Below are 17,173 nucleotides of genomic sequence, written 5' to 3' on the forward strand. Positions count from 1 at the left end.
CAGACGTGTTATATGACCTCTCGGGGTTCTGATGCTGGTAGAACAGAACCGTTAAAGTGAAAAAACAAGAAGCAAACGTTTCTGCAAACTTAGTGTCTTTATTTCAGTTTTTATTGTACAATGCATCAGTTAAAAGCTCGCTTTTTTTTTTTTTCCAGGTGTGGGTCCAGACTGGAACCAGGACTTGTCACTGAACACACCACAAAGCCGTTTCTCTGCAAATCCAAACCAACATTCAGTTAGGAACCTTAATGTCTCAAACAGTTCTTTCCATCTGAAGAGAACCGCCTTTCGGACCAGTCCTCTCCCATTTCCTGAGCACAGTTTAAAGGTGGCTCTGCGTGTCGGATCATGGAAAGTCTTTTCAGGAGAATCTACGGGTTTGTTGTCTGAATCAGAAAAAGACCCATGCCAAAGACCAAGCTATAATACTGGCGTGTTCTGATCAGATCAGCTAAATGGATCATTAAATGTCATAGCACTAGCTGGATGTTCTGATCTTTGATCACAGAAAACCATAAAAGATACGAGCGAGCAGCAGCAACGGTAAAAGATGGCTGACATCATTAACAGGTTCGGATCATGCTGCAATCTGGATCGAACCGCGCGGGGATCTGACCCATCAGGACCGACTCGGAGGCTGCTGAACATACGGAAACCTGCAGTTGCCAAACGCAGGAATATTGCTGACTGACGTTGCTACAGTGCACAGCTCTGTCTGTCTATGTGACATCACTTCCTGCCGGCCGGCGTGCAGTGTAGCGGGGCGACGTTAGTGGCTTCATGAAGACTGCAACGGGACGAGGAATGAGGCCGGCCGACTGGCTCCAGGTTCGGAAGAGTTAAAGCGCAGGAGGAAAATCTGAAGCTTCCTGTTCATCTCTGAGATGGAAAGGTTCTGCTTCACGGCTGAGTTATAGAACCTTCTGGTTCCACACTGGACTCAAATTAAAACTGATCAGGAAAAAAAAAAAGAGAAAATTTAGTTTTATAGTCCAATCCCAGTAGAGGAAATAGTTTCACTGCTCCTCAAGTCTGCAAAGGATTTACTGGTTTACAGGAATTTCTTTTAGTGATCGGAAAGATTCATTTCTTGCCAAACCAAAATGGTTTAAAAATGTCATTCAGCTGAACTTCATGGTGAGCAGATAGCTTCTGTGGACAGGTTCTCCTGTTGGTCCGGCATTCATCAGAGGCTTTAATGTAACAAGGTTCTGGAGGGTAAATTCTGGCCCAAACATCTAAGAGATGAACCAAAGCAAACCGGAGAGTTCCTGCAGTAAGAAAACCAAACAGAGGAACGATCAGTGGTGAATCTGTGTGAACTGGGAGCTGGAAACGACCCACAACATCCAGTAAAACCAGTGATATTAGACAGGTGGAGGAGAGAACGTCAGAGCTACAGAAGGCCAACAACTGGAGGAGTGAGGAACAAGCTCAGCGAGTCACCCTGTGACATGATATAATAGTAGAAAACTCCAAGTTAGAGCCCGCAGCGCCCTCTACAGGACAAACCCCGATTAAGCTACAGGAGCTCCACAGCTGAGGAACTAAAACATTTAGCGGGAATCACTTTCTCTAATAAACTGCATCGTTATCGTGGTGGTCTGAGACAGACGGAACATTAAGCTGCATTCAGAGTCTACTCCAGTGCTGGTGACAGAAACAACGAGGAGACAATCTTCAGGAATCTAGTGGACAGAACGGAACCAAAGCTTGCCGTTTTCCCCTGGAAGAAGTTCCAGCTTCACGGAGCTTCCTCCTCCTGTCGACACTATGCAGCCGCTTTGTTGTCCTTCTGCATCAGAACACAGACACAGAAACAAGTCATATTAAAGTCTCTCTGACTCTTTGCAGGTTTTTTTTTTAAATACATTCAGTTTTTGTTTTTTTAATATTTCAACAATTTAGAACAAATGGCAATTTTGAAGGCACTTTAAAAGAAACAGATCTAATTTATAGACGTAGGCAGCAGTTAGTCGTGTAGCGGCTTCATGCAGGAGAAAAACACGGCTAAACGGATAGGCTCTAAACCAGCAGTGGAGACAGCAATCTCCAATGGCTGTGTCCAGGACAGTTGGGGTTAAACATAGAAGAGGGGTCAAATTTTCCTGAATGCAAGTTCAAAACATGTCCATGATTCTTAAAGAAGAGGAAAACTGCCTCATTGTGTCAGATTACGCAGGTTTACTGCAGCTGCATCACTTTTCCCTGGATCTCCAGCATACTTCCCTGAATCCCCAAACCTGTCTCCCACCATTAGTGGTCAGATCTGGAATATAAGAGTGAATTTCTTCCTAAAGGAAAGCCTGTTGATCTCCACAGAAATCCCAGTGTGGTCCATCAAAGTATATTCCAACAGCAGACTTTAGATCTGGACAGAAATCAGGTTTCCTAGTATTTAAACATTCTTGTTTCTACACCAAGTAAAACTCTGAAATCAAAGTCTCAAGGCTTTTAAAATCTGGATAACTGGTTGGACTTTCGTTAAGGATGGGATCGGGGGAACATTATGTAACTAGAACTCAAGTAAATATTCAGGTTGGAAGCTGACAGGTTCATAAAAACAGTAGGATGAACCTCTACATTATAACAAACCGTACAGATCATGAATGCAGTGTGTAGAACCAGGGCCAAGGAAAACTCCTGATGCTGCAGAGTTATAGACAGTTCTCGAAGCCAGACTCACCCTGTAAGGTAAGTTGGCGAATTCGCGCCCTGCCTGGTTTCCTCGGTATCCTCCCCTGAAGCTGCTGCCCTGAGGGGGCCCAAAGGAACCTCGGCTGGACGAACGCCCCCGCCCTCCTCTGAAGCCCAGCCCCCCACGGCCTCGGTAACCTCCGCGGCCTCGGCCATGACGCAAAGGGATGCCGAATGTCTCTGCGTTCATCCTCCTCTCCTCCGCCCAGGTCTGCCGACGCTCCCTGCAGAAGGAAAAGGAAATATTCATTCAGAGCAGAGTGTGGAGCTGCTTTTCACCAAGACCCACAGGTAGAAAACCCAGTTCAATCTGGTAAGTCTTACCAGGTTATATCTCCCTATTAACAACAAAAAGCTGCTGATCTAACTCCAAAGATCTGCTGACAGAAGCACTGTTGCTGTCAGAGTTCAGATCACAAAGATTCATGATGCAGCCTTCTGGATCAGTTTGACTCATTCAGAAATCACCAACATGTAGGTCTTGCAGGATGTCAGAAACTCACCGAGGGAAACCGGAGGCTCCAGACTTATCTCCAGCTTTCCTAAAACACACAAACACCAGTAGATCAGGATCAGAGCAGGAAAACAAGAAAACTTGAATATGGGATTCACTCATCTGCTTCTCATTGACAAGTATTCCTGAAAACCAACCGAGACAACCTGAACCAGAACTACTGACCAATCTGATCACGGGATTCTCATCGGGTCCTGTTCACTTAAGTCTTCAGTTAATGAATGAATGAATGGTTCAGAGGAACAATTGGGAAGAAAAGCTGGTTTATCAGGTCTTTACATGTTTCCGAGCCCCAATCTGATCAGAATAATTGATTTATAAACGTTCAGATGTGTTTGAGAATCAGTTTAACAGTGATCGGATGGAATCTGGAACCAGTTCATGTATTCTGATCCATTCAGGAATCTGTTTACCCATTCGGATCTGTTTGGGAATCAGTTTAACCCAATCAGATCTCTGATATCTACCAGCCCTGACTCTAGGATGAAGGACCAACTTGAGGTTTGTACCTCGTGTCGTCACAGGAGATGTTGTCGAAGAACGACTTGGACTTGTCGTAGTAACAGTGCGGGCCCAGCGGGTCGCTCTCATCTTCGTTGTTGCCCTCACTCTTCTGGGTTTCCACTCCAGAATCTGCCTTCTCTTCTCCATTTAGCGCTTTCTCTGTCTTCTCATCTGAGAAACAACAGAGTCCCATGTCAGCTGCAGAACACCAACTCTGAAAGGAGCACAGTGAAAGCTACTGGAGCTTCCATCTTAGAGACTAACCCTTACTCCAGCAGATCAGCCACAGATACAATCCATGAACATATGAAGGAATTCTGCAGCAGCGGAGTGAGATCAGACAGAAACATCTCATTCAAGCCGCAAACCAACTCCCTTTGCTCCCCCTGAATCACTACATTACAGTTGTTCAATATCAAAACATTCTACTGGAGTAAACCCAGCTCTTTTAATTAAAAACATTTGATCAATTTGTAGCAGCTTTATCTCCCAGAGATGCTTCCCCTCAGATTTCCCAGTAAAACCAGTCAGCCCCCAACCTTTCAGTTTCAGCTTGCTCTGAAACTCCCTCTCGATCTCCTCCTTGTTGAACTGGGCGTTGGCGCTCTCAAAGTCAAAGTCCTTCTCGAACTTCATGGGTCCGTCTCGGCGCACGTTGAAGCGCCCCCTGCCGTGGTGCCCGCCCCCTCGGCCGCGTCGGTTCACCGCTCCGCCGGCAGCTGCTGGAGACAGAGAGAAGCACTGCGTTAGCTGAGAGGGTGAAGAGAAACGGAGCAAACAGAAGGACAGAAGCACAGGTGGTAGCACAGGAGGTGAGGATGAAGAGCTGCAGCGGGGCTTCAGGAGTTAGTGACACAGAATGATGGAGGAGATGCAGAGAGTCTCCATCATTCCTGTGGAGATGAAGTCTATAAGGAACATGGAGAGCATGCAGGATGGCTGCAGAGAGGAGCAGACTTTAACCTGTGGAGCGTTTACTGGGCTCCCTGCCTTCTCCTCGCGCCTGTTCGCCCTCAGCTCTGCCCTGGACGTCTGATCCTGGAACAGCAACACAGTTTGAATCTCCACACAGTGACCAGAGAGCAGCTGCTTCTCCTACTGCAATTACAAACTCAGCCCTGAATCACTGAACAGCGCGTCGAGAACATGGCGACAGACGTCAGCAGTCTGAGCTCAGGGAACTGATCGGATTCCTGCAGGAAACAGTTTATTGCAGCCTCTGTTGTTGTTGTTATAAAGTTGAACCCGTTTCCATGACCACCATGAGCAGCAGTCTGCAGCTTTCTGTCCCCACACACACCCAAACCTGCAGGCCTTGGAATCCTAATACCTTCACAGTTTTTCCTCTTTACAGCTCAGGTAAAACTTCTGCTCATAGCCCTAAATGAATCTTGGTGATTTTAAAGACTTATATGAACTGTTCTTTTTCAGGATCAGATGATTGGATAAAATACAGCTGCAATATCCACACAAGGCCAGAATTATACACACAGGCTGAAAAACATCTGCACCCCCCTATTAATTTGTAATATATTAATATTTATAAAAAGCATCAACTAGATCTAGGCGTTAATCGGGCTGGATAGTTGGTATCTGTTCCTGGCAGAAATGGTAGTTCATTTAAGTCGGTTGGTGGGTTGGTTTCTAGTCACAGATCCAGCTTCAGTCATAATAAACACATTAGCATTTAGCTTTGACTAGGCCATTCCAGAACTTAAAGTCAGCCTGCTTTATTCATTTAAAAAACCCCATGGATGTGTGTTTATGGGGTTGTTGTCTTATTTGAACACTAAGTGGCATCCAAGTCTCAAACACCTGTCCCAAACTGCCCCCCTCCAGATGAAAGGAAACTGGTTACAACGTTAAGGAACAATCCAGGAACCACCAAGGCTCAAGAGTTGAATCACCAGTGGCTGTCTACAGTGAAGTCAGTGTAAAACCAGCCTGGACTGAAAAGGTGTTCATGTAGAATAAAGCTCCAGCTCCAAAGTCAACACCTTCAAGAAGGACTGAAATCTACAGAGCCAAATGTCTGCTGGACAAAAGCTGTTGGTCAGACGAGAGACTGAGCTGATTGGACACGGTGATGGGAAGTACGTTTGTAGCCGTTTTCTAAATAAACTGCTAAATTTCTTAGTGACGCTGGGTAGCTGAATCTCACTTAGCATTGGCATACCTAAGGACTGTGTGTTGAGTCCACTCCTGTTCACCCTCAATAAACACAACTATACGCCCACCTGTCCCACCAATACCTGCATTAAGTCTGCAGGAGACACCAGCGTGGTCAGGCTTATCAATGGACATCGCAAAGCCTGTGTGACGTAAATGGCGTCATCTGTACCCGCCCATTAGAGTTCGCGTGAAGCCAAGATGGTTGTCACAAAGCTGCCAGACATGGCAGCCGGGACAATGTTACTCCTAATCACAGGGTGGTGCCACATGCACTGCAGATCGTGAGCAGAAGAAGAAAAACAACAAGGACCTTTATTTTTAAGAAATACAGTCTCAGGGACAGCAAGGATCCAAGATATTGTGCATTAGTGTTACAGGTGACTGAAAACATCTGACTGACCTTAAAATCTATCATGTGTGAATGTAAACTTCTGAAAGGACCTACTGATGGACTGATGTTTTCCAGCGACTGTAACGACCTGCAGAGGAGCTTTAATCGCCTTGCGTTTTCTTAAAACTTAATTATCAAGATGCAGCACGGTTCAAATATCAAATCAAAAGTTTTTACACACAAAACTCTGGATCAGGAGGGATGTTCTCCACCTCAACCAGTTGGAGGAGGTTCTATTTGTTTATTACAGTTAGTCCACTGGGTATTATCAGCGGGGAAGTTTCCATCGGTGCTCCAATGCTTCAGATTGGATCCCTGAGCTTATATTTATTTAGCCGACTGAAAATAAACAGGGAGTGTTGCCCAGGACCATGTTCCTGCCAGCTGTCAGTACGCGAGTCCAGAGATGGACCCAGAGCTGATCAGTTAGAAGGAGAAAGAGGAACAATCAGAGACTACAGCTTCTCACCCCTCAGATTGTCCACTCCGTCCTGCTGCTGAACCTTCTGGCTGCTCTGAGAAGGTCCTGCCGGGGCAGAGCGGCCATGGGGGGGGCTCCTCCGTCCCAGACCGGGGGCTGGAGCTGTGGTGGTGGTGGATGTCGCCACAGAAGGCCCACTCTGGATCGCCGGCTCCAGAGTGGGACTCTTCCTGATAGCTTCCAGACCGGGACTGCTGCGTCCTGAGGAGAATCAGTGGAGAGAGAGCAGGGTTAAAGGTTATGACTTATCCACAACAGAACCAAGCCAGTACGTCTAGTAACCCCAAAGACTGGACCCAAAACGGCTTGGCAAACCTCCCACCTGCTGGTTTAACAGAACCAAAAAAAGCTGCTGTATAGTTCCAAAGTAAAACCAGGACGGCCTGAACCTCAGTCACTGACCCACGCTGCATTCAGGGTTATTACAATTTATTACTGTTTTGGTCCTGGTCTAGAACCAGTTCCAAACTCCAGATCCAGTTACAACCGACACTCTGCAGAAAAAATGGTTCAGGTGGTCCAGGATGTTCACAGAGTCCAACCAGATGAGTTAAACTGTACCCGTTGAAAGCAGAAAAAGCTCTGAATGAAGCAGCAGAGGAAGACGAGCTCAGAGCTCTCTCTGAAGGTGCTGCTCAGCCAGCAGAGTAGTCTCGGCGGTTCTGATTTGCAGCAGAACTCGGACTTGAGGTCAGTTTGGATGAAATCAGAACCCAGACCCCATAAAAAATTTCTTTTTGTTCAGACAAATGTTTCTAACATCAGCGATGGCTGGTTAACAGGTTAGTCCACTCAACACGAACAGCGAAGGTTTGTGGGAGAAAGACTTCAAGGGTTTGACTTTCTTTACTCACCTTATTTTTAAACGGAGATACGGACACAGTACATTGATGGTTTTTTTGTGCGAGACTTCCGGTCCCTGGCTAGCCGACGTCCTTTCACTGTAGCGGCTACTACCAGTTTTCTTCACAACCAACTCGTTGTTATGGGTCCGAGATTGTTTGTGCAGTAAGAGGCCGTCATAATAACTGGTTCAAAAGAAAGGTTTACCTGCGCTGCTGCCCCGTCCTCGACATACATGCTCGTTTACTTCAGTTTGCCCCAATCCGAATGACATAATTGGAACCAGTGATTAGATGGATGCTAATTGGATTATTGATCTGCATAAATCACCTCTCTTCAATAGGGAATACGATTTCATTCCAACTGATCATAATATCCCTATTGGGGTGTTTACCTGACGCATTTTTTTAATCCTGCCCTTTTTTAATCGGCCCTTTATCGCCAATACTTATGTAGATGTACGCAAGGGGCAACAGTTGGTATGTTATGGCACTGAAGAGACAAATCATTAGCCTACCCTCCATAAGATTGCCGCTGCGTGACTGCAGGACTTACCCTGACGCGGGACACAGGAGCACCCAGCGATCTCAGTAATACCGGTTGATGTAGTCAGGATCCATGCAGGGTGAACGTCGGACTTGCTTTGGCTTGGTTGAACATCAGCGTTCATGAATAACAGATAGTTGATGTTGTTACTTTTTAATACTTTGCCAACTTTTCCACTGTGGAGGTACCGATATGCCTCCGTACTTTTGTAATTGCACACTGTAGATCCATCGGCACCAAGCGACAACACGAAATAGGTAAAAATGTCTTCATATGTTATATGAGGCCACTTCTTCGTATCATCCTCCCACTCATGGATAGTTTGAGGGTGTGGCACTAACCAGCCATTTTGATTTTTCAGCGATTTTTGGAAATATTCCCACGACATAGTTCACAAATTTCGTCATGCTTATGTTATTTAGCCCAGGAAAGTGATGAAACAGAACATAAAACCGGAAGCTGGACACATTTATTTCCACAATCGAAAATAAGGTGAGTAGTGTTTAAATAAAATCTGATGTTTGTGTACTTCTTCCAGACCCTTATAGACACAGACCACTGATCCAGGAAGTACAGAGAGACACAAAGTTGGATCAGTGGGACCTGCAGCATCAACAGAAGTTTATTAGCCTCATGTCTGCAGTTTGTTTTGGTTGAATATCTGTTGAATGACACCGTGAAGCAGTGCGAGTGAAGAGTGATGAAGCAGTTGGGCTCCAGAATGTGGGGCAGCAGAACTGAACCGACAGGATGTGCAGATTTCAGAGGGCAGCGGGGTCAGAGGCAGGAAGACAGTCAGGTGTATATTTACTGCCGTGGGAAACACGGCAGGGTGTTTGTGGGTCAACTCTGAGAAAATAAGAAGCAGGACAGGAAAACACCAGAGGCATCATGTTTTAAATTAACCATCATCCTCACACACACAAACACGGGCGATTCAGTTCCTTTAGAGGGTGAACACAGATCTGAGAGTCCACTTCCTGCTGGTTTTTACCTTCAGTCAAAGTCCCCACAGACCGCAAGTCAGAACCACTCGGGGCGGGATGGGAGTTCACAAAGGAAGCCATGGAGTGCCCTGTATGGGAGAACAGCAGAGAACTGAGACCAGGAACACTCTCTGCAGAACACCTGGGCTGTGCCGATACCAGAACACGAATCAACCACCAAAAGCTAGTCAGCGACAAAATAGAATCAAATCTTTGGTAAAACTGAACCAAGTTCCAGCTGAAACTGAACAGTCTCTGCTCTCGAAACAACCAGAGTAACTAACAGACTGAACCAGTTTGGCTCTCACAGCTGGAACTGGACCCACAATGACCTCGAACCAAAACGAGCCACCGCTAAAACTCCAGATTCAGTTTTGGTAGGGTTACCCTCTAAAGTGAACCGTTTCTCCCCTCAAACTCAACCCAGTTACTATTAAAACGGAACCGATTCCTCTCCCACAGCAAACACATCCATCCATTGTTTGTTGCAGATCTGATTATTCTGTATGTTCCCACCAGAACACTTTGCTTTGTAGAATAGGAGGCAAATTCTTTATCCATCAAGCACCTCTGCTGCACGCTCAGGTCCAAGTTTGGATCTGGCTGGTACCTGGACTAAAGAAATACATTTCAGTTTGAAGCAGACTCAAAAAGCTGCAGATGAACAGAACCCACTGAACGTGAGAGTAAAGAGACTGCAACCAGATGTGTCAGGTCCATCCTACAGGCGGTGCCCCAATAAAAGCTAAAAAAAAACCCCCAACAAAGTTCTGAATCTTTTTACAGTAAAAACTATAACTGGATCAGCAGCGGAAACCGACTGGATGCAAGTTATCGGACTTGCTCCTCAGAAAATGTGTCTCCGGTTCTATCAGCACAGCCCAGTACCACCTCCTTTCCCCACAGAACCGGGCACAGAGCCCATCTCTGGTTCCTTTTGTACAGTCCGGTACGGTGCCGTCCTGTCTTTATAGAACCAAACACAAAATGTGTTGAGGAGGAGGCGGCGAAGGTCTCACGCTGACACCTTGACCCGACGCCTCCTCATTTCCTGTGGCATGATGAACGTGGTCCAGAACCACTCACAGACTCTGAACCCTTGGATATCATGCAGAGCTGAGACAGCAACTCATTCCAGACATGCTACCTGGCTTACCCACACCAACGGGTCCAAACTGGGGAGAGACCAGAGCGCTGGAGCTGAACTGGTTGTACGCAGGAACCGGAGCTCTGCTGAAAAGGCCGTAGGAGCCTGAAGACTGGAACGGAGTTGGAGCTGAGGCCGCCGCTGATGAGGAGCTGGTGCTGATGGAGGACTGGAAAAGAAGAAAACAAAAGATCAGGTGATTGTGAAGCTGGGTCAGAACCAGTTTTCTGTGATGCTAAATCAAAATGTTCTGACTAGGACTGTGTATTTGGAAAACTGGCGATGATGATGAATGCTTCCATAATGTATGACTTGTGATAAATAAGCAACATTCTCAAACTGTGGGATGCGTCGGAACCAATGTGAATGTCAGAGGACTCATTTGGAGGTGACACAACAAACAACAAGCAGAGCAACAACTGAAACTCCTGTTTTGGTACTATAAATGACAACATATGGACTAGAATAGGAGAACTGTGTCTGTGTTTACACCGATGGAGCACGGACGCTGAGGGGAAAACAGCTGCAGGGGTTTCACCAAATGCAGAGTGGACGCATTGCGTCACACACAGAGAAGCACATGAGTGGCACTTAACACGGTTTTGGATGATGTTATTCATGTGGTCTGTTTTATCAAAACGAAATCCATGAAAGGTCGACTGTGTTTGTTTTCTTTCTGGTTTGGGTTCATAGCAAACACAGAAATACATCTCAACAAGGTTTTACTGAAAAAGCTGCTTCAGGCTGACGTCAGCTTTTTCTTAACGACTTGGTCAACTGACCACCTCTATGCCTTTGATTATGTTGCCATCAACACACGTCCCCAAATATTTCACAGGCATAGAAAGCCTGATGGTGCTCACTTAAAAAGCTAACATTTAATGCTCTGCGAGACGTTACTCGCTGAATAAATGTGCATTCATTAAACTTACTACAGCGGCAAAGATTTTCAGAGAAAGTTCTGGTTTTAGTTGCTGTGAACAGAAATAACATTTTCTAGGCCAGGGGTCAGCAACCTCTTTGGACCTGCCACAATGGCTCTTATACACTTTGGCTAAAATCAAAGTTATTAACCAACTAATGATTTTAAATATAGATCTACTGAATAATTGCATTTTATTTCCACAGTACAGCGACAATAAAAGTACCAGTAATATCTTTTTAGATCGGTTTTTCTTTGTCACTAGTTTGGAAACTATTGGCTCATAACATCCCATAGAAGAAAATGTACCCATCCTCTTGTTGCAAACGTTTCTATGTTTTTCTTTGTTTTTAAACCTAAAAATAGAAATAAAATGGTGGTTCTTTGAAAATGACAAATTTCCTGTAGTAGATATTTATCAAAAATGATAACTTGACAGGTCATGTAACATTAGCGACTGTAAACGAGTTTGATTTAGCTAGACTGCAGGTAAAATGTCTTGTTTCTATTGTAAGGCTGCAGGCCCCTGGTTTAGACCAATAAAATAGAAAACATGCGACCCCAAACATTAAAAGCTACACTTTACTTTTATCCAGGCAAACTTCTGAGACCCTTTCCCTGACCTATAATAATTTGGTCTTTTCTACTTTGTTTTATTAAAATATAATGTACTGCTGAGCAGGTAAAAATTCACTAAAGAAATTATGTTTTTAAAAAGGGAAAAAAGGCCCACCAGTGCTTCTTAAGTAAATTTTCCTCGACAGGCAAAACTTATCGACACCATTGGCAAACAGAAAGACAATAAACCTGCAACATACTGATTTCTGACCTTCTGAAAGTTTCTGAAAGTAAAATACATTACTAACCCTAGAGGGACCAAAACCAAAGAGAGTTCCCTCAATAATTTGTTTAAAGAGGACAATGAATTTCAAGTCTGTTATCTTGCAGGAGGCTGTAAATTATAGCCGATAGGCTGATTCTCTTATGGAAAAGTCAACATGAAGGTACCGCTTTCAGCAGAAATTCAGTTCTAATAAATAAAACAGCGGTTTGATTTAAGCCTGACCTGAAACAGCAGCATACCTGAACAATGGCGGGGTCCTGGGGAAGCGAGCATGTCGGTTTGGGCGGCTCACACACTGTCAAGTCCTTGATGTCGCTGCCCCTGAAGATGATGTACTCAAAGATGTCTTCTCGGGGAGGAATGGGCCGGTCCGTTGGGCGATCCTCGGTACCGAAGGAGCGGACTGAGGCGAAGCAAACAAGATCACAGCTTAGTGTTTGAATAAGAATGTGTCAGTAGAGGCTGAAGTATCTCTGAAACATCAACAGCACTGCAGTTCATGGCTCAGAAAGAAACACTAAGGTTCTGGTTCCAAACACTTTTTCAAAAGTGTTTGATGGATTTGTCATGTTGCTCAAGGAGAATTCTGATGATTCTGGGAGGATATAGGGTTCCTACACATTTTTCCTGAGGAAATTAAGAACAGGACAGATGGATGTACAAATCGATGAATCCACAAACAAGGAGCAAATGGATGGATGACTAAAACTTTTAGACAATAATACAGTCATCATATCTGGAAATACCAATTTATTTTATCATACTTAAACCCACTTCCAAACAGTGTGGGGGCCCAGCTCAAACCTGCATTCTACACAAGTCCAACAGAACTTGAGAGGTCAGGAAACCCAGGAATCTTTAGAAGCTTCCAAAGCTCCACATCTTTGATCAGAACCAGGTAGACAATGTTGCTCTGCAGCTGATCCAAAGATGGATCACTAGCTCCTGAAGAACTGAGTTCAGTTAGGAAACCAAACTGTATGAAGTCGTTAAAGTCTAGGAAAAATCTTGAGTCATTGTTTTTACTGTAGTTAAATTTGGTGGCACCTCTTGGATGATTTCAGGTTTCTTTAACACAAGTGAGTTCTTTCAGAATCTGCTTTATTCGCCAAGTTTGCAAATGTGTATGGTATCGATCTGACCACTCTGAAGTGTCCATCAGACAGACAGCCTGGGGGAAGAAACTATCTCTGTAGCGGCTGGTTTTCTGCAAACAGTACTCTGTAGCGCCCACCTGAAGGTGAAAGTCTAAACCTGAGGTCCCCAAACCCCAGAGTCCGATCCAAATCCGGACCCAGAGAGTGTTTTGTCCGGACCGCAAAGCATTTTCTCATTTACTATGTACATATAGATATTTTATTCCTGCCGTGTCCGCCTTTGGAACAGGCACGACGGGCGGCTATGTGGACCAGCGACATTCTGACCCGCGGTCCAAGCCAGCTGGTGGCGGTAATGCACCACATCATTGCATGCCAACCGCCAGAAAACGACAAAGAAGGAGCTATGCAGGGTCCTTGAAACTACATAAGGTGGACTATGAAATTCGCACAATTAAAGATGAATGGACAGAAACATGTGCTTTAATTTTAACTTCTGTCGAGTGTAAGGCCGGTCTGCCTGAAATGATCTGAATCAATTGGACGTATAAAGAGTGGAAATCTAAAGAGACATTATGAAACCAAGCATAAGAACTACAACCAAACCAATCCACCTGAGTCTGATGGTAGGACAAGGTTGAATCAACGAACTGAGGTGTAACCTATGTTACTTAAATTGAGTGCCCGTTCAGCCATCAGGGGCGCCGTTATAAAAGGGAAACGCTCTCAGAGTACGCCCCGTTCTGATGTCACGTCCTCCTTGCTGTTGGCTGGGCATGGCTGGAATAAACAAATGACTGATTCAACACGAAATCTGATTAACACCTTATGTAAATCTTCCCATACTCATTGGTAAGTTACTTTACAATATGATTGTTCAGACCGGTTGGGTAAAGTCGTCAACTTTTCTGCTGAAGTTCATTTTTAATGCCGGTTGTGTTATGGCTTCACTTCCGCATTCGTGAACAGAAGTCCAGAACAGTTATTTTTAGACATTTATGTTCATAAAGTTAGTTCCGATCATAAATTATGACCGTATATTTGTTTGTGGCAAATGTTTAACAATTCGGCTGCATTTCTATGGAATCATGCAAATGTTTTCACAGTTTAAATATTAATGCTGCTAATGTTAGTAGCAATGTCAGTGAAACACTTACGGCATGCATGGTTTCTTTTAGCTTTATGCTACTGCCTGTATTTTGTTGAATTAATTGAATCTAGCTGCGCAGCTTATTTTGAATACAATGATCAATGAATTAATTTTGAATCATTTGAAATTCTGAATTATTATTGTAATTTCTGTATGTACAGAATGCAATGTAACCTAATGTATTTTTTCCAGATGCTAATTGCATGTATTTTGACCTTGTTTATAGGTCAGGTTTTTTTTGGACTCCCTGAACCTCTTCTAGAGTGGCGAGCTGGTAGGATTATTTATTTTTCCCTTTTGATTCGGGACCTTGGACACTGTTAGAGTCCTGTTTTTTTCCCCCCAAAAGGAACTTAACTAAAAGAACATGGACAATAACTGAACTTTCATATTTAGTTTGGATAAACACAAACTGAACCATTTTGATTGAATGACTGGATACTTGTCTAATGTAATCTTGTCTTGACACACTTATCTGGTGTCTGTCTAATTATATGTTTGTTGTAATTTAAGTTGAATATATATTTCTGAATCAGATGAGCATTTATTTTTTTTCTTCCTCTGGTTATCTTGTTCCATCCCAGGCTCCTATGATGAACTTAATTTTCTGTTGTCAGTTTTGTTAATATCTTCGCGATAACTGGTCCATATATATATAAAAAAAAACGTAACCCATACAAGCATATTGTGTCGGTGTTACAGAGGGGACAGAATGAGCGAGCTGCACGGCTGATAACACGAGCACAAGGAGAGCAGAACTGTTCTACCTAGATGTACTGACCCAGCTTGACTGTGTCATTCAAAGTGCGTTCATTATTGGTACTTAAATTGGATTGGATTTTTCCATTCAGCAGATGATGTCACGAACATATGAATATTTAATCTGTGGTTATAAAACAAAAACTGTAGTTAATTAAATGTTAAATAAAAATGAAAGAAAATATGTTAGGTCAGTTATTTACAATGTTTGGACCTCAAAGTGTTTGAATGATGGAGGTAGTGGACCTCCTATTATTTTAATTGGGGACCTCTGGTCTAAACAGTTTGTGTCCAGAATGTGTGGGGTCTGCAGGGATGTTCTTTTCCTGACCCTAGACCTGTACAGGTCCTGGATGGAGGACAGACAGATGTCAAAAGAATGATATTCAGATGATGTTTCAGTTTTATGTTTCTGTGTTAACAAGCAGGAATCAGCACAATTCATCTGAAACTCTTTACTCAAACTGACGAAGTCTGAACCCCGATTTGTAGCTGAGCCAGACTGGGGGACAGCCTGGTGAGGGTGAACATTGTTCTATAACGACGTATATAGTCCGTACCTCAGAGCAAGTCAGAAGAAACTGCAACTCCTGAACATGCCCAAACATCAGACATTAGCTGAAGCTAGCACAACAATGAAGTTGGCTTCTATTTCCACTTTAAGTGGAACTTTTCAGTTTTTAAAATCCAGATCAGTTTAGAGATGGTCCGGATGAAGAACCAAACTGTTTATACTGGCTGAAATAAAACCAGAATACCCTACAGACAGTAAAGACTAGTAAAGTCTTGGTCAGTATGCATGAGTGCCTCTTCTTTAAAGGTATTTTTTGGATAAGAAATCTGATGATTTTAGGATGAAAGAATTCATAATTGAGAATTCTGATAGTTTCTAAAATCACCAATGGATTTGTATTGGAATTGCAATTTTTGTGATTCACATTTTCTGGATCAGCACTTCAGTTATTCTGCATTTTTAAGGAATCTGCACTACCTAAGACCTAACCCTTAATTAAAAATCGAAAATATTTGTACTGGTCAAACTGCACTGGATTAATCTACATTAAACACTGAATATTTAAGTGAGTTTGTGATTTGTAAGACCTTTGTTCTATTAGTGGAATACAAAATAGGGATACCATAATTCGTTAGGGATATGTATTAGAAGGGTCCATCTCAGACCAGTCACACCTGGAGTGGACCATCGTTCACACTACCTGTCCAGGTTTGACCAGTTTGACTACCATGATTTTACAGCTGGTCATGATTTAAGGTGGTCCAGCTGCAAAAAAACAAAAATCAAACCCTAAAATCGCTGTTCGCTGAACTACCACAAACTGAATAACGTTTTTAACAGACAAACTGTCACTTAAATAAATACTGCATGTTTTTTTTTAAGACGGGCCCATTTTTATTACGTTTAAAAGGTAAAAAAAAAAAAGGGACTGCATTTGGACCGTTTTGTTTAAACAATTAAAATTAGGTTTCACAAACCCTAAAAGAGAATTTTTTTTGGAATATTTCTTCACTGTTTAGACGAGAGCTGATTAAGGTTAAAATGTCTTTTAAAAAAACAGCAGCATTCCCCTTTAATAGAGGGACTATCAATTAGAAGCTAACTTCAGGCCGGCTCGGAGAAGTTAGCTAGCTTTAAGTTTCCTTTAAAAACCAACCGCTGCAACACAAACCCTCCGCCTCACCTTTAGCCTCGGCGAAACGCTTACCTTTAGCCAGGGCCACGGTGGAGTTCTCGGTGTCGATGGTGTACAGAATCCCTTCGTAGCGAATCTCGGCCTTTGAGATCAGGCTGATCTTACTACCCAGATAAGGAGTTCCGCCGCTCATGGTGGCTCCCGCTTCTCGGCTCCGCAAATGGGAAAGGGCCGGTGCCTCCGAGCCGCACAGTCAGCAGATGGGTTCTGGGGCGACTGTCCCGGTGTGTTTCGGTTCCGTTCCCTCTGACACTGACGCCGCTTTGCAGCTACAATATGGCCGCCTCCGCCTCCATAGCACGGATCTGAGCGCGGGGGATAACGGGATTTGGAGTATCGCGTGACTTCGTGGCACTGTAAATCATAGATCTGTGTTGAATAGAAGTGATGGGGGTTTTATCGAGCACA

At 43.9% G+C, this 17,173-nt stretch overlaps 1 protein-coding gene and 1 long non-coding RNA gene across 8 annotated transcripts; one reads left to right on the forward strand and one right to left on the reverse strand.

Annotated features, from left to right (window-relative positions):
- Nucleotides 1-78: 78 nt before the first annotated feature.
- lsm14aa (LSM14A mRNA processing body assembly factor a) lies at nucleotides 79-17,062 on the reverse strand. Of its 7 annotated transcripts, XR_007035545.1 has the most exons (12): nucleotides 16,778-17,062; nucleotides 12,290-12,453; nucleotides 10,285-10,453; nucleotides 9,146-9,226; nucleotides 6,751-6,963; nucleotides 4,682-4,756; nucleotides 4,258-4,440; nucleotides 3,724-3,889; nucleotides 3,204-3,242; nucleotides 2,690-2,924; nucleotides 1,721-1,798; nucleotides 79-1,274 (listed from the first exon to the last, which is right to left on the reverse strand). XR_007035545.1 is itself a non-coding variant. In XM_047348395.1 (11 exons), exons 1-11 carry the CDS (start codon nucleotides 16,896-16,898, stop codon nucleotides 1,775-1,777), a joined length of 1,467 nt encoding a protein of 488 aa, XP_047204351.1. In that variant the 5' UTR covers nucleotides 16,899-17,062; the 3' UTR covers nucleotides 79-1,774. The 7 variants fall into 7 exon arrangements, 6 of the variants coding, with proteins under 6 accessions (XP_047204351.1, XP_047204339.1, XP_047204359.1 ...); XM_047348395.1 differs by having other exon boundaries at nucleotides 79-1,798; nucleotides 4,258-4,437; XM_047348383.1 differs by having other exon boundaries at nucleotides 79-1,798; nucleotides 16,778-17,061.
- Nucleotides 12,616-15,240, forward strand: LOC124857266. The gene is made up of 2 exons (XR_007035554.1): nucleotides 12,616-13,999; nucleotides 14,524-15,240. It is a non-coding gene; the product is annotated as an uncharacterized LOC124857266 (long non-coding RNA).
- Nucleotides 17,063-17,173: the final 111 nt, after the last annotated feature.

Source organism: Girardinichthys multiradiatus, chromosome 2 (genome assembly GCF_021462225.1).
Source record: "Girardinichthys multiradiatus isolate DD_20200921_A chromosome 2, DD_fGirMul_XY1, whole genome shotgun sequence".
Taxonomy (NCBI): domain Eukaryota; kingdom Metazoa; phylum Chordata; class Actinopteri; order Cyprinodontiformes; family Goodeidae; genus Girardinichthys; species Girardinichthys multiradiatus.

Excerpts from the sequence above, each read along its gene's own strand:
- lsm14aa (XM_047348383.1), bottom strand. The coding sequence starts at position 16,898 with ATGAGCGGCGGAACTCCTTATCTGGGTAGTAAGATCAGCCTGATCTCA. Across the intron at positions 12,454-16,777 it reads CACCGTGGCCCTGGCTAAAG|TCCGCTCCTTCGGTACCGAG; the intron begins GTAAGCGTTTCG and ends GCTTCGCCTCAG. Across the intron at positions 10,454-12,289 it reads AGGACCCCGCCATTGTTCAG|TCCTCCATCAGCACCAGCTC; the intron begins GTATGCTGCTGT and ends CTTCTTTTCCAG.